Source organism: Podarcis raffonei, chromosome 7, assembly GCF_027172205.1.
Source record: "Podarcis raffonei isolate rPodRaf1 chromosome 7, rPodRaf1.pri, whole genome shotgun sequence".
Classification (NCBI taxonomy): Eukaryota; Metazoa; Chordata; class Lepidosauria; order Squamata; family Lacertidae; genus Podarcis; species Podarcis raffonei.
The window spans coordinates 52936232-52959848 of record NC_070608.1 but is presented as its reverse complement, the minus strand read 5'-3'; the positions used below and the strand labels follow the sequence as shown (position 1 = coordinate 52959848).

The 23617-nt window shown below is 41.3% G+C and overlaps 1 protein-coding gene across 1 annotated transcript in view; it reads right to left on the bottom strand.

Annotated features, from left to right (window-relative positions):
• The window catches only part of DOK6 (docking protein 6), a 188537-nt gene extending 165749 nt beyond the window's left edge, over positions 1 to 22788 (bottom strand). Inside the window, exon 1 of the mRNA XM_053396618.1 lies at positions 22479 to 22788. Coding sequence (XP_053252593.1) covers positions 22479 to 22544 — 66 coding nt within the window. The 5' untranslated portion in view covers positions 22545 to 22788. The remainder of the gene's footprint in view (positions 1 to 22478) is intronic.
• Between the last annotated feature and the right edge of the window lie 829 nt (positions 22789 to 23617).

The window sequence follows — 23617 nt, the reverse complement described above, 5'->3', positions numbered from 1 at the left end:
GCTTGGCAGATGAAAAAAAGGCAAAAACTGAATACCATTACAAATTTGGAAGTGGAAGGAAAGAATATACAGAATCCAGTGGAGATTAGAAAGTGCTTCCAGAGATATTTCAAACAATTATATACACAAGGGCCACAGAAAGAGACCAATATAGATCAATTTTTAAGAACAAATGGATTACAAAAAATTTCTCAAGAAAATAAATTAATGCTGAATTGTAAAATAACAGATCAGGAGGTGGAAGGTGCCATCCAAAATATGCAGCTGAGCAAATCTCCAGGGCCGGACGGTTTAACCTCAAAATACTATAGATCTTTGAAAGATTGGTTAATTCAACCACTAAAGGAGGTTTGTAATGAAATTTTGGAGGGGAAAAAAGCGCCTGAGTCATGGAAGGAAGCTTATATTACACTTATACCGAAAACTGACTGAGAAAAAACACAACTTAAGAACTACCGCCCCATATCCCTACTTAACGTGGATTACAAAATTTTCGCAGATATTTTGGCTAAAAGACTGAAAAAGGTACTAGTCGAGGAGATACATAATGACCAAGCTGGCTTTCTCCCGGGTAGGCACTTGTTTGACAACACGAGAAATATAATTAACATTTTAGAGAAGTTGCAAGTGAATATTAATACTAAAGCAGTTTTGATATTTGTAGACGCGGAGAAAGCCTTCGACAATATTTCTTGGAGTTTCATGAAGAAAAATCTACAGGGGATGGGGGTTGGTCAAGGTTTTGAAAATGGTATAGGTGCAATTTACTCAGAACAAAAGGCTAAATTGATAGTTAACAACGTGGTGACAGAAGAATTTAAGATCGAGAAAGGGACACGACAAGGCTGCCCAATTTCCCCATTGCTTTTTATTTCGGTCCTGGAGGTTCTGCTAAACATTATTAGAAGAGACCATTTGATCAAAGGTATTCAGGTCAGAGCTAAACAGTATAAACTTAAAGCGTTTGCAGATGACTTAGTATTGACATTACAGGAGCCAGAATCTAGTACTAAAAGAGTATTAGAATTGATTCAGGAATTTGGTCAAGTTGCAGGATTTAAGTTGAACAAGTTAAAGACTAAGGTTCTTGAGAAAAAATTAACACTGATCGAGAAAGAGAGGTTTCAGAAGGAGACGGGATTAACATTGGTTAAGAAAGTAAAATACCTGGGGGTTAACATGACTGCTAAGAACCTAAATTTGTTTAAAGATAATTACAAGAAATGTTGGTCAGAAGTGAAAAAGGATCTTGAAATATGGTCAAATCTGAAGCTTTCCTTGTTTGGTCGAATTGCTGTTATAAAGATGAATGTATTGCCAAGAATGTTATTCTTATTTCAATCATTGCAAATTTTGGACAAAATGGATTGTTTCAAGAAGTGGCAGAAAGAGATTTCTAGATTTGTCTGGCAGGGCAAGAAGCCCAGAATAAAATTTAAAATATTAACTGATGCTAAGGATAGAGGTGGATTTGCCCTGCCAGACCTTAAACTTTACTATGAATCAGCAGCATTTTGCTGGTTGAAAGAATGGCTGCTTCTTGAGAACACAGACATTTTGGATCTAGAAGGTTTCAATAATGTTTTTGGGTGGCATGCATATCTGTGGTATGACAAGGTTAAAGCTCACAAAGCATTTAAAAACCATATTGTCAGAAGAGCATTGTTTAATGTCTGGACAAGATATAAAGATTTACTTGAAAATAAAACCCCAAGGTGGTTATCACCGATGGAAGCGAAGGCTCAGAAAAAGCTCAATATGGAGGCCAAATGGCCAAAATATTGGGAGATTTTGGAACAAGAAGGTGACAAATTGAAATTGCAGAGTTTTGTGAAACTAAAAGATAAAGTGCGAGATTGGCTTCATTATTATCAAAAAAGGGAGGCTTATAATATGGATAAAAAAACTGGTTTCCAGGTGGAAAAATCAAAATTGGAAACAGAACTGTTAGATCCCAAAACTAAGATACTATCAAGAATGTATAACTTGCTGTTGAAATGGAATACACAGGATGAAACGGTTAAATCTGCTATGATTAAATGGGCACAAGACGTTGGACATAACATTATGTTTGCTGACTGGGAACAGTTGTGGACCACTGGTATGAAATTTACGGCATGTAATGCCCTAAGAGAGAATATTATGAAAATGATATACAGGTGGTACATGACACCAGTCAAGCTTGCAAAAATATACCACTTGCCTGATAATAAGTGTTGGAAATGTAAGGAAAATGAAGGTACATTCTTTCACCTTTGGTGGACGTGCCCAAAGATTAAGGCTTTCTGGCAAATGATGTATAATGAAATGAAAAAGGTATTTAAATATACCTTCCTGAAGAAACTAGAGGCCTTTCTCCTGGGCATGGTTGGCCAATGGGTGCCAAAGAAGGACAGAACTTTTTTTATGTATGCTACAACAGCAGCAAGAATACTCATCGCGAAGTATTGGAAGACACAAGATCTACCCACCTTGGAAGAATGGCAGATGAAAGTGATAGACTATATGGAATTGGCGGAAATGACTGGCAGAATCCGCGACCAGGGAGAAGAGTCGGTGGAAGAAGATTGGAAGAAATTTAAAGACTATCTGCAGAAACACTGTAAAATTAATGAATGTTAAAATGATGCAGGATTGAAATGAGATGGTTTTAGTAACAAAATTAAAAGAATATGCAAAAAAGGATTGATAATTAGATGAAAATATGATGTTTAACATGTCAAGATTTATAATTAGGATAAAAACAAAGAGGGAAAGGATTTGCTGAATTAACTATGTGAACTGGAATACAAAAAGGGAGGTGTGAGGAGGTCAGGAAACGAGTAATTGAAATATAAGACATGAAAAGTTTGATTTGTTTTTAATTGTTTTTTTATTTTTTACATATTTTGTATTTTTTTCTGTATTTTTGTATCTTTTTTCTTGGTCTTTTTTATTTTTCTTTTCTTATATTGTAATTTTCTTTGTTTGTAAAATCTCAATAAATATCTTTTTAAAAAATTAAAAAAAATGAGCATTCTTTTTCATAATTATAGCTGGAATGATTATAACTCACTTGGGATTGTTTGTTTAATCAAAAAGGACACTCTGCACATGTGCAAACATCATTTACAGATGAGCTAAAGAACGTTTGAAGGCCTGAGCATTATAAGCTAAGGAAAAAACCACTTATTTCAAACAAAGTAATACCGAAGTTTAAGACAGCACTAAGCTTACATTAAAAGTTTGCTGTTATAATAATGACAAAAAACCCACAACAGTATTAATGCAATAGTTTTGAAGTGGCCATGTGTTTCATTTGTCTAAGTCTAGTTTATCATAGATTCTCTCTCTCTCTGTGTGTGTGTGTGTGTGTGTATGTGTGTTCATAAAGTATTATAACCAGGGTCGCATTTCATGCTTAAATCAAGAGAAGAGTTAACAGAGAATTAACAGCTCTTTACTGTACAATTTTTGTCTAGAGGCGGTTTCCTATGATAGTGCAATGGCACATCTGCTTATATTTGGATCTCTGTATCCTGGCAACAGAAAAATACACCCTCCTCCTGCTTCCCCACTGAAGCTTGTTAGATTACAGAAGTCTGTAAAAGCATGGGATCTACAATTATTCCACACTTCAGATTTCCCCCTTTTCTCAATAGTAATTAAATGTTCAAACACATCTGACTATTTTTATTTCAGTAGAAATGAAGTAATTCAGGCTCCTTTAAACCACTTTGTAAATTCCTGCTTTTGTATAACATGCATGGGGGAGGCAAGAACCAGCTCAGGTTTGCTACCCTGAGGTTTTGTTGTATTTCAGCTTTTTAAAATGTTAACTGGAGCCATAAATATTAATATGCACATGGAAGCATGGAAGTACCACATTCTACAGCAATTGTGAGTTTGAATAAAACTCCACTAAATATAGAATTCAAAATAAGTGAGTTTCCATTGTCTGCCTGAAGCTTGCATCAATTGTCAGGTTATTAAGTCCAGAGAATTAAAGCACACAACAACGAATGCAGGATTTTGCATTTGAATCAGCAACTAGGTATGTTTTCTCAGAGGTGCTGCCACTCAGTGGCAAAGGCTGCTTCTGGACCTAAGCTACGCATACTTGGCTTTAACCATGGTTTGTTGATGAAGATAACATTCCATTTGCAGATGATCAAACAAAACTCATCTTGTGGTTGTTGTTTTTTAATACTAGTGCTGGCTTGTTGTTCTCCTGCCTCCTCTTCAAATCTCTGTCTGCTATACCAAAGTGCTTTGCAACAGACAAAAACTATCGAAGCGTCATCACATTTCTGGCTCTCTTGCCATAAGCCAGCAGCAAAAAAAATAAAAAGGGGGGGGGAGAACATGAACACACTCACCCCTTCAAGACCTTCATCTACTTTCAGCAAACCCTGGACATCTCACTCACAATCCTAAACGTTCTCTTTGTTTACCATTTCCTTCCAATTCTTCCAAACAAAAATCCTTCCTGTTGTGGCCACTTTTTTCCAGTGAAAAAACCTTTTCCAGCACTAACATTTTTGTTGACAATAAGCAGAACAATGGTTTTAAGCAAAACTTAGGTTTTTCAGGAAAGGGTGTAGGTAGATTGTTGCAGAAAGTGAGTGGCTGGGTCCCATTTTTTGAACCATTTTGTGCATTTGTTGGTAGAGTCTGATTAGGACTGACAATAACCCAAGTATGCCTCGGAAGAGGTATAAAAAATGATTTCACAAGGTTCCTGCAGAAATAGGCAGTCATAGTGGAAAGCATGTCAGCAAGGAGGTGAAGGAAAAGGAGCCTATTATCAAGCAGAGGGAAGGATGCAGTGGTCTGAGAAGCAACAGGGAACGTCTTAGTTTCAGTTTCATCATGTAACTACTCTTCCCTCCAATCTAGCCTGGTGGGTGACAGAGGTAGAATGATGCAACAAAGTAGGATTAAGCCAGAACACCAAGTTTGGATGCCATGAAAACCACAGTTAACACAAGCAAAGATTAACAATTCAATGTCCAACCTTGGTTGCAGATTGTGGTTTGCTGTCTGTGTTTCTGTGACAACCGTGGCATAATAAGTATATGTTTAAATGGAACATAACAGGTATATGAATAACCACATGTGAAACTGGTTCTGTCTGCAAATACGCTCTGCTCTGTAGATCCTTATTTTTTCTGATTCCTTCTAAACACAGAGTAACCTGAAAAGGTAACAAAAACAACAGTATAATGTAAAACCCTCAAACAAAAATACAGCCTCTCTTGTAGCTTTTGAACTATTTCAGTCAGAAGTATTTTCTAAGGACTGCATTTTGCAGTTCTGAGACGTTAGTAATTTGATGATCAAATTAGGTAAACACATGACATGCCTTCAATGGAAAGCAATGTTTCAAGAGTGCAAATAAGCCATTGAGCATCTCCATGTGTAAAATCTTTCAACAGAGCTTTCCAACAGTAGCAGTTGAAAAGTTCAAAGTCAAAGGAAGACTTTTCTTACTGAAAAGCAGAGGTGCTTTTATTGTTTTAAAAAATTTAAGTTAAAAAACATTTCATCAATAGTGAAGACTCACTATTAATTGACTACATTCATTTAACTTAAGCTTCCATTGATTTTCTTTTGATTAGACAATGAAGTCCCAAAGAGTTGTATTACACCATGGAGAACTGTTCAAATAATTACCTTCAGCCAGAAGAAATAGTCATTAATTAGGGTCAGAATATGTTAAAATATTATACGATATTGATTCATCTTTGCTTCCCAACTTTCTCTCACCTTTCTTAACAAAGGTGGCTGGGAGGTGGAGATAGAAAGCCTTAAAATAGAAAGACAGAAAGTCTTAAAAAGATAAAAGAACACAAACAACAGAGTTCTCTACTAGGATCAGTACTATTTAACCACAGTCCAGGGCAGTGTTAAGGAACCCCTTTCCACCCAAGGGCAGCATTTCTGTGTCTGGGCAGAGGGCACATGCATAAATAGTCAGAACAACAAATGTGCAGTATTCTAGTTGCTACACAATCACACTATCCTTCACCCAGGCAAGTGGGAAGCATGATCAAAAGTTCAATATACATTACAGTCCTGGGGAAATTACATTACAGTCCTGGGGAGGGTGTAGAGCAGGGCTGGTGAGGAGTGTGGCCTGGGGAGAGTTCTGATTATCCCCACACCTTAGTTTTAAATGTGGACTGATTAATTAGCTTGACTTCTTTTTCACACAAACATCCATGTAGAACGAAATCAATCATTGTTTCATCTACAGCTGCATTGGAATATGACCTGCTTCAGAAATTATTTCTTCACTCAAACATTAACCTGATGGTTCATGTCAGTTGAATAGCACCTGCCCTGTAATTCAACGGTTATAGCCTTCCAGGCATGGAGGCTGCATCTTGGCTTATCTATATCCTTTTGTCAAGGGTGCATAGGATTGGGAGAAAAGCATGCAAAACTAAGTGCCGGTGATGCAGTCACTATCAGCACAAGTGTTGCACAAGCATACTGGCCAAGTATGACCCCCTTTACACTATCCTACAGGATAAATCCAACTAAGTCATACACCAAGTAAACTAACTGAAATCAATCAACTTGACTAACTTAAGTCTATTTCAGTGCATCTAAGTCTTGGTTGGACAGAACCCTAATAGTCTTTCATGGCAGCTGTAACTAGTATGGTCACATTTAAGATTCTACATATAGACAGAATTGTCCCTATATGCTAGGACTGAATCTAGCCTTGCTAGAAACCACACAAATAACAAGTTTCCACATGGCAGTTAAAAATGCCAAGTAATTTATCAGATTGGGCTGATACAATGGCTCTTTTTCCTGTCTTGGGCTGAATCTACACACGGGAAAAATGATGTAAAGTGGATTGTTATAAGAAAAGAAAAGAAACCCCTATGTAAAATCACATAAGGTTTTTTGCTCTACAGCGCCATCTAGTGTTGTATCTTTAATGCATCGTTTTTTGACAGAATTACAAGCCTGGTAGATGAAGGGAACGCAGTGGATGTAGCCTACCTTGATTTCAGCAAGGCATTTGACAAGGTGCCCCATGATATTCTTGTAAAGAAGCTGGTAAAATGCGGTCTTGACTATGCTACCACTCAGTGGATTTGTAACTGGCTGACTGACCGAACCCAAAGGGTGCTCATCAATGGTTCCTCTTCATCCTGGAGAAGAGTGACTAGTGGGGTGCCACAGGGTTCTGTCTTGGGCCCGGTCTTATTCAACATCTTTATCAACGACTTGGATGATGGACTCAAGGGCATCCTGATCAAATTTGCAGATGACACCAAACTGGGAGGGGTGGCTAACACCCCAGAGGACAGGATCACACTTCAAAATGACCTTGACAGATTAGAGAACTGGGCCAAAACAAACAAGATGAATTTTAACAGGGAAAAATGTAAAGTATTGCACATGGGCAAAAAAAATGAGAGGCACAAATACAAGATGGGTGACACCTGGCTTGAGAGCAGTACATGTGAAAAGGATCTAGGAGTCTTGGTTGACCACAAACTTGACATGAGCCAACAGTGTGACGCGGCAGCTAAAAAAGCCAATGCAATTCTGGGCTGCTTCAATAGGAGTATAGCATCTAGATCAAGGGAAGTAATAGTGCCACTGTATTCTGCTCTGGTCAGACCTCACCTGGAGTACTGTGTCCAGTTCTGGGCACCACAGTTCAAGAAGGACACTGACAAACTGGAACGTGTCCAGAGGAGGGCAACCAAAATGGTCAAAGGCCTGGAAACAATGCCTTATGAGGAACGGCTAAGGGAGCTGGGCATGTTTAGCCTGGAGAAGAGGAGGTTAAGGGGTGATATGATAGCCATGTTCAAATATATAAAAGGATGTCACATAGAGGAGGGAGAAAGGTTGTTTTCTGCTGCTCCAGAGAAGCGGACACGGAGCAATGGATCCAAACTGCAGGAAAGAAGATTCCACCTAAACATTAGGAAGAACTTCCTGACAGTAAGAGCTGTTCGACAGTGGAATTTGCTGCCAAGGAGTGTGGTGGAGTCTCCTTCTTTGGAGGTCTTTAAGCAGAGGCTTGACAACCATATGTCAGGAGTGCTCTGATGGTGTTTCCTGCTTGGCAGGGGGTTGGACTCGATGGCCCTTGTGGTCTCTTCCAACTCTATGATTCTATGATTCTATGATCTTTACAATGGAGTTACGATGATATAACTGACAAAGTGTATAGCCCTTGAATCTAGAATCTAAATATCCACAGTATTCTTTACACATCTCCTTGCATTTTGCCATAACAAACAGACCAATAAGTTAATGTTATTTGAGATACACACACACACAACTTTATTTCTAGCTATAATTCTAGAATAATGCCTAGAAGGCAGGCAAACTATGCTAACAAAAGCTGCAATTTTGAATAAAACATGCAAGCATAATTAATGTTGACATATTGAAAGGGACATCTATTTAACACTGGTTAAATTATTTTCTTGCTTACAGATAACAAAAGAACAGATGTTGGAACAGTAAGATTGTCATAATGTGACATCGCTGGAATACTTTTGATATGCAAGAAGTTTCATGTGGCTGACGGGCAGCTCCAAAGGCATGACACTACAAGCCTTTATGCATAGACACGGCAACTCATTTGACTACACATCTGTAGCAATAAAGAGATCAGGACTCACTCATCCACCAAGACAGACAGAACATTTGCCCTAGGCATGGCTCCTGCAATGGGTGCTCAGCAGTCAGTTGATGTGCCATTGTTCAGACAATGTTAAAAGATATTCTGACTGCTTGGCACCATATAAATCTTCAGCTACTTCCAGGTCGCACACGAGCAGCTTTAGCCATGCCCTTCTTTTGCCAGCAAATGCTCAGATTGCATCACTGTTTGCTTTTTATAAAATGACAGTGTTTGTGCATGCGGGCAAACACACACATGGTAGTCAATAATTGCTAGAGCCCCATGCAAAGCCAAAAAAGAGGCAATTCCCAGGCTCCAGTGACTTGACCACATACTCCATAGATGCCTCCTAATATGCTTTTCTCAGAGCGCTCCCCACATCTTCAAACACCATTCAGTAGAAAAAGCCAGTGGATGCAGACAAAGGTAGTGACCCTTTTACGGAACAGGAGGAGGGGCTTACATTTTGACTGCCTAACTCATAGACAAAGCTCTGCCAGTTGCTCCAAGATAATTACTGAGAGAGCTTGCATTTTCTGCCTCAGCTCTAGGATCAGTGAATGCAATCTCCAACCAGCAACTTGGTCCTAATCCAAGGTCCTGGCCTTGCCTTACTTTCCCATTTGTTCCAAAGCCCCATATCTACAAATTACTATGTGGCTTGATCCTCGGTTTTCTCTTGGTGGTGGACATCACTATGTACTCGGGATAGCAATTCCTGTATCCGATGAAGTGTACTGTAGTCTATGAAAGATTATAATAGGCTATAATAAACTTGTGGATTTTTTAAAAGATACTTTAAGCCTTTTCGTTTTATTGTCGCAAGAAATGAAATTACCTTCATGTGGAATTTTACCTTTATCCTTAATTCAATCCATGAAACTGCTTCTGCTTAACACAAACATATCCAACCAGTTACATCAACTGGCTGTCTTGTGGGGTCTACCAGAATGAGTTTCATCCACATTCTGCATGTAGCGAAACGGCCAGATTGTGAGTAACACAAACATTTTGAGTATCGATTGAGGGGGATGTCTGTGGTAACTTTTGTTTTCAGGGTTTTGGGTTTTTTTAAGCATAAAGTGCTACACAATTGCACATCAAATGCAGTAGGGAAACTCCATAAAACCTCTATGCAAAATAAATTAAGGAAAGAAAGTTGCAAGACCCAGAAGCCAAATGATTTGCATTCTATGGCTCACTGTACTTAAAACAATGTTGCTAAAAGTCTAAGCACACAGACTATTCAGTCCTCTAGGTTTCATGGTAATGGGCAACACCACATTCAGCTACATAGGAATACAAGCAGCAATAACAAAGAGCAGACAATTTTGCGGGGCTGTAAACTCCACTCAGAGACACCTATGTCAGTATCTATTTCAATCTCTGCCCAAACACACTTTTTACCATCTGAGCAGGCACCTGCATGTTTAGCCACAGGTTTGAACAGCAAGGCATGATGTCAGTGCATGGATTGCACATTATTAGGTGCTTGCCCCATGACTGCTACTCTGACTGAACATTTAGATAACCCTAGAGGTATGTATACTCTAAAAACCCATCCAGGAATCCAAGCACCAAAGAAACTCAAATTGCTGCAAGCAGCCTCTAATCATAATTGCAAGTCAGCTTTGCTTTTTTGAACATTCATGAGACTGTGTTTTTCTGCACAGATTTACAGCAACAGAAAACAACCCTGCAAGATCTCAAAATCCCAGAGATTTGGCAGGCCTTTACTAGGAACTGGGTCTTTGGTGTGGTAGCCCCCTGTCTTGTGGCACTCCTTGCCAATGGAGGAGTTGGTAGGAGTCATCCCTGCTTGCTTTCAGAAATCTCTAAAAACTGCATTATTCAAAAAGACTTTCTAAACCTGAAAGTCTTTGACAACCAGCTTTTACTCAAGTGCTTGCCATTTTTACTCTAGTATCGTGTGCATATTTAAATAATAAATAAATAAAACAATCACACCCAGATCAACCATACAAAGCTGTGGTTAAGGAAACTCCCCAGTTAATCACGTAATCCAAGCACACAAAACCATAGATAGAGATTATCCTCCAGATATTGCTCCTTTCATAATAGTTGCTGAAACATCCAGCATGACATAAGTTAAAGACCGGAGATTGTGCTGCATCTGATTTTCACTCCTGTCAATCAAGAACTCTTTACACTAACAGACAGCAGCCTGGAAGTCACTTCCACATATGCTCCAGGGGCATGGATGTAAATACCATGGCCACATGGACAGGGTCAATCAGGCTTCTCCTCCTCACATAATCGGAACTCCGCCAGGAGGAAAATAAATTTATTCACCAACAAGCTGCTTTAAACATATGATTATAACCATAGAGAGTCTGCTCCGATACTGCTGGGAGCACATGCAAATACGCCTCAGTCAGCATTTTTTAAAAAAGAAAAATAACAGCACTCAGATTTCAAAAGAATAGGCTATGATTTACTGACAAATGCCTTGGAATATAATTACACTGCATATGGTGTATTAGTCTATGGTAAAACTAGGGACAACCTTTTCATTGGCAAAATGAGACTCCTTCACATGGTGCCTGCTATTCCACAACCAGCCATCAAATTGTAACTTTAAAACTTTCCCCCCAACGTTAAGCATCATTTGTCACCGCCGCAATGCCAAAGGTACTTTCATGACCATCCCACTCAGAATGCCCCTCTCTGAGGGAAGACTCTCTAGTTCCAGCTATAGTGAGGCAGAGAGGGATAAGACACAGGTGAAGCACCTCACTAGGTGCAGCTGCTACACTAAAGCAGCAGCAAAAACTGAAGGAGGGGGCACTGCTGTCATCATGATGAAAAAATGAGAGATGTCGGTAGTAAGAGATACAAAGGAGTGGCCCTTGGTAAAATCTAATTTACTGACCAATCGCTGCCTTTTACTAGGCCTACAGGATTGTTGCATTCATTTTAATAATTCTCCGTAAATGAAAGCAGGAGGAGGACTTACTCAAAACTGAGTGACATTTGCCTCTAGGGATAACACTTTCACTCAGCATGCCAATAAAAAGCAAAGTTGTGAGGCAGCTGGCATACAGAAGTAAATAATCAAATATTTCTGACTGCTTTTAACTAACAGCTTGAAATTTTTGTGTTCTTCTAGGGAACGACAGCTTCAATAATGCCCTGAATCTTTAGAGCTTCGTGTACAACAATCCAAGGAATCCAATCCCGGCAAAGGAATTTTTAGCTGATAAAAATGTGATACGTGAATTTTAAATCTGAAAGCAAAGCTTACAATTCAGTAAATTTATGTAGCAGTAGGGGATGGGGGAGAAATTAGATTCAGTTCACATTTAAAGGTGCACAACCCTAGTTCACACTTACTGAAATACAGGCATTCTTCAAAATCCCTAATTTTCAAATGCCGTTCTCCAGCCAAGTAATGTGTACAAAAATACATATATTGGGGTACAGTGTTCTTACAAATGTATCTATCGATGAAGATATGAAACTGCATGTTTATATGTTAGGGGAAATTGCTATGCAAAACTGAGTATATTGATCAAAACTGCATACAAACATAAGATTGCTAGGAGAAATCTGCAGTAAAATCCTGCTGGGTTTTCTTGAGGACTTTAAAAAAAATGTATACTTATGTAAAAATGTGGAGAAATGAACTTAAGATTGGAAAAATGAGAGAGAGAAGACAAAATGGACAGATCCCCACCAACCGCCGTAGGATTAATCAAACGTAAAACACATATACTCTTAATTCCTTCTGAGATTCCCATGACAAACCCTCCAAGTGTCCCTATTTTTCAGGGACATCCCTGATTTAGAGAAGCTGTCCTGGTTTCTGATTTGATCCCAGAATGTCCCACTTTTCCTTAGGATGTCCCTATTTTCATTGGAGAAATGTTGGCGAGTATGGAGTTATCCAGAGCCATCTGAAGGCAATCCTGTATAGGGAAGTTGTTTTAATGTTTAATGTTTTATTATGTTTTTATACATGTTGGAAGCAGCCCAGAGCGCCTGGGGCAACCCAATAAGATGTGTGGGGTATAAATAATAAAATTATCATTATAGAATGGGACATCCCTTTTCCATTGGAGAAATGTTGGAGGGTATGCTATTAATGCAACTTGATCCAGTAATCTGCTTCAGATATTTCTTTCAATATTTATAGAGCGCCCTTCTGGCTTTCCCTTCATATGCTGGCTCCCAAAACATTAAAACAAAACACTTGATGCTAAGTGCATAAAAGGGACTTCCTTGTCCAGATAATCTTCCCCATTCACTTCTATGAAAAAAATCTACCTAAAGAAAACAAACCTATGCAAGCAGCCATTGCTATCATAATTAGCATGGACTTTCACACATGCGTAAGTGCATGTAACTCTTTGGAACAGGGCATCTACCAACAAAGGCTAATATCTCAGAATATACTCTTGTATGTCCCTAAGGCAGATAGACACGTGAGCTGGTTTGCAATACAGTTGTACCTCCGTTTACGTAACCCTCTGGTTATGTAAACTTCAGGATGTGCGTGTGGCAAACCCGGAAGTATTTTACCGGGTTTCGCTGCTTCTGTGTATGCGCAGAAGCAGTCTTCAGGTTGTAGAAACCTCGGGATCTGACCGGACCTCCGGAACGGATCCCATCCGCAAACGGAGGTACCACTGTACCCAATGTGAACCAGGCTCCCACCAGGCTCCCTTCAGTTTGCATCCATTTCAATTTGTATTTATAACAATTGTTCATCGTATAACTGCTCTGAATTGTTGACAAATAGTATCAAGTTGTTCTTTAACTTTCCTTCTCCCTGTTGCAGGATAAGCCTATTTTCATAGAGTGTAGGATTAAAAATCCTCTGTCATTCCTGCTTTAGTTCTGCATGTTGGTAGAACTGATGGTAGGAGAAATGAACATTTGAAGTGGTACCTTGAAATTAATGTAATACTTTCTGTCTTAAATGCAGAGTTGGGTTTGAGTGGGAACATCTTCTTTCAGTAGAAGGCTTTTAATCCTGGAGAACAGGGGTCCTCAAATGTTACCCCAGGAATCACTTGAAAATTGCTGAAAGCCTTGATAGAACACTTAATATATTTTTCTGACTGTTGTAGCAATTGCAATGCACTGCGCTATATGATGTATGAGTTTTAACTGTGTTTTTTTCAGACACACCACAGATCCGTGGTATCCTTGAAGCAGAGGCTCCCACTGGCTGAAGGCAGGAAGAAGCATTTTTTGCTGTTTTTCTCTGCAACCTTTCTGACGGTCTTACAGAACTGCAGACTAAATTTTCAGGGGGTGCAAGGGTCTGCAGGGGGAAATGGCAAAAGTTACCTCTTCCACCACAGGAAGAAACACTTGCGTCCAAACATGGAGTAAAGAATTCAACAAGCTGTAAACCAAGGAATACCTACCATCTTGTCTTATATCCAAAAGATAGGTTTGTCCCATTTTCTCCAGAAGTGAGATATATAAATTAGAACAAAAAGAGGAAGTAAGTATATTAAGACTTCTATTAGCATTCAGTGGTTCCCCCCCTAACTTGCTTTTCAGAAAGTTAACAATATTATTCCTTCAGTACTAGAACACTTTCACCCAAGTGATCATTTAACAGTCACTCCATGGGTTGCATTAGATCAGAAAACCTTTAATTTGATTCCCAGCCAAGGTTTACTCAACCATAAAGAAAGATGGAATATAACAAAAACACTGAAAGAATTTCTATAATGGATTGGCCACCTGCCTGAAAGAGAGCAAAAGCAGCTATGTTTTCTATGAGATTTATATTAAAACTTGCATGAGCCGTTGTGGGACTACTTTCCTCATATCTGCTTCACAAAAAAATGTTGATTTTTAAAACATGAACTTTTTACTTTTTTGAAAGATGGAATCCACCTTCTCAAGGAATATTCAAATCATGACAGTTTGTGTAATTCATAAGCATTACTGAAGCATCATGTTATGACTTCAAGCCTTAGCCTTTTTTTTTAAACAAAATTCTCATTTTTCTGAACAAATGCATGGTATTAGAGGTATAACTGTGTAGATTTGAGGATTGTTTTTATAGATGAGCCATTCCTGAAATCATCTGAATGAAGTTCTGTATTCTTCAGCATTTGAAATGAGTTATGAAAATATAGGAAACTGCCTTATACAAAGTCCATTTAATTCAGTGTTGTCTCTACTGACAGCACTGGCTCTCCAAGGTTCAAGAGAGGAACCTTTCCCAGTAGCCATTAATGCTGGTGATTGAACCTGGCACACAACTTACCCATCAAAGTATGTGCTCTCCCACCAAACATCCCTCTTAAATTATCAAGGCAAATAAACACCAAGCTTCCATATGGTGTATAATGACATGACTTCCCAATGCATTCTGAAACATTTACTGCCAAACATACTTCTCTGTCTACAGTTGCACACAGTGCTGATCTTGGGTCCTAAGACTCAGGTTTCAGAGGGATGTCTTCAGCCCTCCTGAATTAATGGCCTTCCCAGCACCTGGGGAGACTGAATCAGCTCCTTATTCCCAACAATTCCATTTTCTAATACATTCACACTCACACTGTGCTGGTCCAAGACATTTTGGAGTCTGAAGTGTCCAATTGTTCTACTCTGTTAGGACTGACACTAAAAAAAGGCTTGCTGAACTTGACACCAGTTCCTGCCTTCATCCACCCTTCCATCATAGTGCTCTATGGCAGGGCAAATCCTGCAAACACATATATCAGGTGAAGAGTGAGGACCATATTTAAGCTTTCCCTTCCTCTCATCATTTTTCACAGTACTGATTGCCGGTTATTACTGGCCATCTATTAGATCTTCAGAATTGCCTAATGCTGCTTCCTTTAAAAGAAAAACAGTTACATTCACATAATAATCACACTGTATGGTGGAGAGAGGAATAAATTTTTCCAGTGTTCTATGCCCTTTTAATATGTGGGGGTTTTTTTGGGGGGGCGTATTGGGTTGTTGTTTATGTTTGGATTATATATCTTGTGGTTTTATATTTTGATTTTGTTCTGTGAACTTCCCGGAGACCTCCGGGTATAGAGCGGTATATAAATAAAATAAATAATAATAATAACAATGTTATGGCAGCTGTTTGGAAACTGTACTGGGGAAGACATAATATCTCCTCAATAGAAGTGTTATCTAGGTGAAAGGTATCCAGACTGCCCAAACAAACAAACAAATAAATAAGAATTATGCTTTGATGGACCCTGAGAGTCATTGCATAGCTTTAACTTGTTCCAGTTCAAACATGTTGTTGCTTTCAGACATTACAAATTAGCCCTTCATTCAATTAGATTGCAACCGCCACTGGCAAAAATGTTCATTCACATTACAATGCCTCTTTGCCAATTTCTCTTCTACACCCATTAACATAAATGGTATAAAATACATTCCAAGGTAGTTCAAGCATTGTGTACAAAATATACTTTATACAGAACCATTACTTTTATTGTTGATTGTATGGGTTTGAGCACCAAAGATACAGTTTTCTCTGATTGGCCCACTGATCGGCATCATTACCACTTGGTAACAAAAGACTTTGGGGTTTGGTCTTTGCGCTTTTGGTTATGACCTCTTTCACAGTTTCTATGTTTGTGTCTGCATGCGCATGCGCGCGCACACACAACTACATATAGAGAATGGGATCTCAGAATTCCAACTTGCAACAGAAATCTCTGTACTCTTTCAAAAGCTTTACAAGTCCTAATACATCACTATTTTCCATCACACGAAAAAGGTAGTATCATGATGAGTAAAGAAATATTGAGCATACCCCAAATATTTCCTCTGTGCCAATGGCATATCTAGTTTCAATATAAAGCATTATCAGATTTATTTCCCTTATTGTATGAAGTATGAAAAATTCTTGCTTCCCAATAAGGTTTTCTGTGTTCCATTGTTCTACTGAACTAATGTCATCCTGCCCTGGCATCAAGCAGCAATAATACTAACCTTCTAAGGCCTGCTGAGATTTAGTGATTACTTCCCAAGACATTGTTTGACACTGCCATTCAGTTTAAAACATTATTTTGGGGGTGGTGTCTATCCAGCCAAAGAGCATGAGGGAACCTTTCTACCTTGATTTAAGCTGCTTAAAAACACACACATTCATGTCAGCTGTACCGCAATAGTATGTAATTGGGATTCCAACAACCCCACTGTGTTCTCTCAGAATTAACAGCCCTGTCAAGATAGCGAAATGTTCCAAAGGTCAATTTATGATTATTCTTCCCTTAGCCTTGAACACCCTTTCTGCAAAGAAAAGCACAGCTTCCAGGGCAAAGATAATATATATTAGCACTGTGATAAGCTTCTAGCCACTTGTAGAATTTTAAATTTCACATGGCCTCTCTCTTATCTCTTTTGGAAGGGGAACACATTCATATAAATATATAAGACACAGTCCCTCGAGATAACAGTTTCAGCTTAAGCATGCAGTTTGCTGTCTGTTATATGTTCTCCTCATATAGAGCAGGAAATATTAAAAGTGGCTATATAAAAGAAATTGCTGCATTGCTGGGCACACTGGAACCAGGTTGTAAATTAAATCTTCTGATTGATCCTAAAACAGTACCCCCAAAATATAGAATTATTAAAAAGGAACTAGCATTTTCAACATATGCATTTCCACTGTGCCAATTCCTACCCTGGAGTAGGGATGGAAGCACCTTGAAGTCTGAAGGCCTGAATACTGCTGGTCTGTGTTGTAATAATGGACATTTGGAAGGTACCAGAAAGCCAGTTGCTAAAAGTCAACAACTGCACATAATGCTTAATATTGATGCAGAGAAGAATGATCACCCACAACCACACACCAACTCAAGTTTTCTGATATCATCTGATTCCCTCAACATATTACCCTGATTGAGAGTTCCTGATAGCCAGACGAATTGACAAAAAGGTCCATAGTCATAGGTGGAGAAAGAAAAACATTCTTGATCACAGCTGAAAACACAAAAATAACCAGATTAACTAATGAATATATCATTAAATGTTACTTTCACTCCAGTAAGGTTCTTTGCTCCTAGGGCAACTGTTTCCAAACAGTATGTTCTTAATACTGTAAAACCCTTCTTGGTGCGTATTTAATATAGCAAAGGCTGGTTGGATGTTCAACATTGATGGCACATCCAATGGTCATTTGCCCCACATGATCAGCACTGCTGACAGGTGCTGTCCCAATGCTCTAGGACACATCCACAGTGGCAGATGAAACACTACTATACATTATCAACATTATATTATTTATTTAAGTATTAAGTCCATTTATCTATTGCATACTGTCCTCAAATCGCAAAGCCATTTACCAGAAGGAAAATCAAATTGAAGTACATAGACATACAATAATCACAATTTCAATCGAGCAAAATGCAGATACATAAATACACAATGTCCACATTCATAATCATAATCATAACCACATCTATACAACTAAGATCAGACAAAATTACTATGCAGAATGATACAAACACCAAACCGAAAGAATATTTCAACCCACATACACTACTAAACATGTATATCCTTCCTGCAACAGATCACTGCCAAACATATAAGAACAGACTATGCAGCACTAATAGGCCAATGAACCACAAAATACTTCCCTCCCACCTCTCACCTGGGACAGGTTCAGTTTGGGACCAGTGCAGGCCCTTTGTATAAGGGGTATAAAACTCCTACCATCAAATAACTCTCCACAACATGATTGTACCTCACATGGTACTGAACAAAACCCACCTACAAATGTGGACCATTTCACTTCCACGACAGTACAGCAGGCAACACATAGTGGTACACTAAACGTATTGAGCAGCAGTTGTGACTTGCATTTCCCTTTCTGTATAGGAGTACTTGTACCTCAGAAAAAATAGTGACTGCATTTCCTATTCACATGTTCCTCATTTGGCGAAAAGAAGCTGAATTTGCTACACGCAAGTCTGTGCAGTTATGTTTCCAGAAGTTAAATAAATTAAGAGGCTTACAGTAACACCATGGACTTTACCTGCAGCGGAAACTGGATGTGTAAGAACAGAAGAAACAGTAGCATGGGAATCTTTAGTGTAGGAAGAGTATGGAATGTAGCAAGGAACTTATTTATTAGGAACATCTGTGAATACCATGTAGCCATAAGTTGGTATATACATTATAACCTTATATATTATAACTGGGCTGATTAGTGATGCCATTTGTATTTGAAAACTACAATTCTACATGTTTTACAAGGTTTTAAGTAGAAAAGTCTCATTCAGATTGTGTGTGTGTGTTGTAGTGAAGGACACCTGCGGAGAGAGCCTATCTAAAATAGTGTCCCAAAAACACATTCCTTCCAGTACAAAGCTAACAGAAAAGGATGTCATCATAAAACAGCCAAGCCAACTCAAATGGTAGTCATTCAGCAAAAGACTAAGAAAAACAGTTGGATGCAAAAGTGAACTTTTCCTTTCAAGATTAATCGCCTTTGACCATCATAAAACACCTTCAAAATCAAAACCAGCATGCTGGAGAGGGTGCACCTCCACAGGCACATACCTCCACATGTGGGGGGGGGGTGCGCCCCAAAATCCAACTATTCTGGACAACAGCCATACGAGAAATATGTAAAATAACTAAGCAAGTATTAGAAATCACCCCAGAATTAGCCCTACTAAACATCTTCCAAGACAATAATGGCCATTTACACCACAAAGAACTCATAACCCACCTACTTTCAGCAGCCAGAAACACCAAAACCAGACACTGGAGAGACCTGTCAGGAGTAAGCATGGACCAATGGTACCAAATAGTATGGGAAACAGCCTTACTAGAAAAAATTAACCAATAAACTGAAACTGATACGGGGACAAACAGGAAAAGACACCTTCACCCCGGTAGGGCTCCCCTTTATCACATACACAGCCCAGCAAGACTGACAAAAATCCACCAACAGCATACAAATCAATATGGCTAACCTGATCCAAAACACCCACCCACCCCACTCACACATGAAATCAAAGATCACCACAGCCAATCACAAACAAACAACCAAACCCTAGGCCAACCCCAACCTCTCGCACCACCAAAGGAACACAAGTGAATAGCAGAGAACCTGCACAAGCGATGCTGACACAAAATCCCACATATATTAAGTAAAATAGAAACATCGCCACCCGACCCCACCCCCACTCACGTTCCCCCCCACCTCCCCCCCACCTCTTTCCCCTTTTTCTTCCTAATGTCTCAACAAATGAAACTGTAAAAAAATGTTACTTGGAGAGAGAAAAAAGAGAGAGAGATTGCACATACTTTTGTAAACAAAGAAAACCATCAATAAAAATATTTTTAAAAATATATATATATATCAAAACCGGGGACGCAGGTGGCGCTGTGGGTAAAAGCCTCAGTGCCTAGGGCTTGCCGATCGAAAGGTCGGCGGTTCGAATCCCCGCGGCAGGGTGCGCTCCCGTTGCTCGGTCCCAGCGCCTGCCAACCTAGCAGTTCGAAAGCACCCCTGGGTACAAGTAGATAAATAGGGACCGCTTACTAGCGGGAAGGTAAATGGTGTTTCCGTGTGCTGTGCTGGCTCGCCAGATACAGCTTTGTCACGCTGGCCACGTGACCCGGAAGTGTCTCCGGACAGCGCTGGCCCCCGGCCTCTTAAGTGAGATGGGCGCACAACCCTAGAGTCTGTCAAGACTGGCCCGTACGGGCAGGGGTCCCTTTACCTTTTTTATATCAAAACCAGTAAGCTTAGTGAGCAGGAGGTGGCAATTGTTTATCAAGACTTGTTTATTAAAGTGTGTTACATTCTTCCCCATCAGATAAAAGGAGGGAAGAAGAAGCAAAGAACACAGATAAAATAAAAAGGAGATCTCATGTGGGTGTTAGTACATAAGAAGACCTTCGCTGAATCAGACCAAGGCCCATCTACTCCAGCAGCCATTTCCCACAATGGTCAATCTGCTAGGCTTGCAAGACATGAGGGCAAGAGACTTGTCTCACTATTGTTCCCCAAGATTGACAAACAGAGCACTGTACCACTGATCCTGGTGGCAGCGTATAACCATAATGACTAGCAGTGTTTCATAGTACAGCTCTCCACTGATAGCTTTAGTGACCACTAAGATGTCAGACAGATGTTTACATGACTTCCAAAGCAAGCAGCTTTCCAGGTATCACAATATTTCCTTGGTTTTAATTGTACTGTTGTTGTTTTCCTTTTGGCACAGGCTAATATCCTAATCTCATGGCTCAGGACTGGTTCTGTCCATGGTATCGTATCAAATCTCAGTGTATTGCTCTCAAACTATAAGTCTAATTAAACTTTAAATCAGAGGTTCATTGCATGGTTTCCACATTTTCCTTCAAGCTGGTCAATACTCCTTTTTCTTCCTAACAAATTTCTAAAGAGGTTCTTACTTTAGAGCAAAACCAGACAGTTATCATTACTACTTTTTGGAATTGTCATAGTATCTGCCAGCTCCTAGCAAGAAGTAACATTTCTAAAGCATGTGTGCATGTTGAAAGTTAGGCAAATACTTCTACCAATAATTATCTCAACTTTCTCATACACCTTTCCAGGTGATTCCAACCTTTTGTCTGAAGCCAACCTTGCCTCCAAAAACTCTGAGATCGGTCAGTTGTCTAGTCACAGGGGACAGCAGCATCAATCACTGTGCCAACTCTCCTGTCCATCTGCTCAATGTACCATTATCCTTTTGCCTAGTCTAGCTAAGTCTGTATCCTCTCCACCAACGATACTAAATCGAGCATACAATTCAAAAGATGTTTTCTACCTACCATCACCTGTGTGCCACTCTACTCAGCAGCTACTTTTGCTTAATTTGTCTACCTTTCCTCCTACTTCTAGGCCGCTAGGAGCTATTTTGAAACCTGTAGACCTTTCAAAGCTTTTCTTCTGACAGAGTGCCTTCGAACACACCTTTCAACGCAATGCATCCAACACACACTATACAACAGGCACAAAGTTAACACAGTGCCGGGAGCTTCGACACAGCCACAATTTCAACCTGTTATAGATTTCAGCTGAATCGGAAAGAAGGTGAGCCAGGGCTTGGGGAAAATGCTTAAAGGGAACGATGCCCTTCTCCCCAGTTTGCGGGAAAGGCAGCCACGCCACAGCAGGGGTAGGGGAGTAGTGTGTGATTAACAGCACAATCCTCCACATGTTGACTCAGATCCAAGTCTCGCTGTGCTCAGTGTGACTTACTCCTTAGTCGTTCGGCTTGCCGCCTATAAAGGTGGCGGAAACGAGTTTAACAGGTGATGGGTTTCCATTGTCTCTCCGCTTAACGCGCAGGTATTCTTTCTAACGCAGACCAGATCGGTTGTGGGCAGCGACAGCTATTCCCGATGGGCTTCTTCCCACTAAACAGGCTGCAACCCTATAAACGCCCTCAACTGGGAGTCCTGCGCCTCTGAAATCTGCTGGATCTACTCCCGAGTAAACGCGGACAGGGATCGGGCCGCACCGCCCGCGAGCGCGATGATCGCCTCCACCTCGGCAGGCAGGCAGGCAAGCGGGCAAACACGCACGGGAGGCAAACAATAGTCGAGAGGAGGAGCAGCAGCAGCAGCAGCTCCATCCAAGCGCGCCTGCTGCTGCCAGCAGCCGAGGAGCCGCCGAGCCATCCCCGCACACCCACCCGCCCGACCCCCCACGCCGCCTGCCAAAGCACCGCCGCAGGAACGACAGCGGGCTGCTGGCTCGCAGCGCCGCCTTGACCAGGCGACCCCCACCTCCAACTCCGCCGCCCAGGCGCTGACAGACAAGAGCGAGAAAGAGAGAGGGCGAAAAGGGGGGAACAAAGCAAGCGCGCGCGCGCCAGGCGCCACTCACCCCGAGCTTCCTGCTGCGGATTTTCACATAGCCTTGCTTGACTATGTCGTTAAAGTTGGAGGCCATGGCCGGGGCGAGCCGGCTGCGGCGTCCCGGCTCCGTGCGCGGGGTCGCCTCCTCTCTCGCCGCCTTCTCCTCCTCTTCTCTCCAGCTGCTGCTGCTGCTGCGGAGCGCCTTTGGCCGCCGGCTCGCGAGGAGCCTCTGACATCCAGGCTGCACCGGCGGCAGAGCGGCTCCTTTTGCGCGTGCCGGGCACGCCGTGGCCCAGCGCAGCCCGCCCCCTCCCTCCTGCGGGGCGCCACGCGCAGCCCGAGAAGCGGGCGGCTCTTTCTAGCCAAGCGCGAGCAGACGGGGAGAGGCTCTTGCCGCGCCGTTGCCTGGAGCAGCCAGGGGAAGAGGACTACTGCTGCTGCTGCCGCCGCCGCTGTTGCTGTTGCTGCTGCTTCCCTGGCTCTTCCGCCAGCTCTCTCCCCTCCCTGGCTATTGCTTCTCTGCCGGCACCCGGAGGCTGTGGAGCTGCTCGCGCCGCCGCGCCATCCCCCCTACAGCGCGAGCGGGGAGAGGGAGGGGGAGGGGTTCCCGCGCGCTCCCTCCCTCTTGCTCCCGCCTCACACCTCAGCTCCCCAACAACGCCAGGCGAGGCGGGCGAGCAGGGGAAATGTCCGCCGCTCCCATTCCCACGCTCGCTTTCTTCCCTGGCACGCCAGCTAGCCAGCCAGCCTCCTCTTTTTTCGACGCCAAGGCTGGGCTCCTCCTGAGGAACCTTGTTCCCCCCGGGGGCGGCGCATTTCTCCAGTCAGTTGAGAAGCACGAAGGACCCCTCACCCCACCTGGCTTCTGAGGGGGGTGTGCGAGAGAGAGACTTCTGCATAAAAAGAGGCAAAGCCAATCCATTCCTTTCCACCTGTGCGTTCAGTGCTGCGAGAGTCACACGCAGGTGTTGCTGCTGTTCGAAAAGTGCAGCTGAGGGGCACAACACAACCCTAGATGGTTTCCTGTGAACAGTAAGTCTCACTGGGTTTCCGCAGAACTTACTCTCTAGAAATCAAGTTTTGAGTAGGAGCCGAAAGATCCCATTCCATGGACACCTTCGCAAGCATGCCCCGCTGACTATATAATAAGGCTTCCTTCTGAATAAT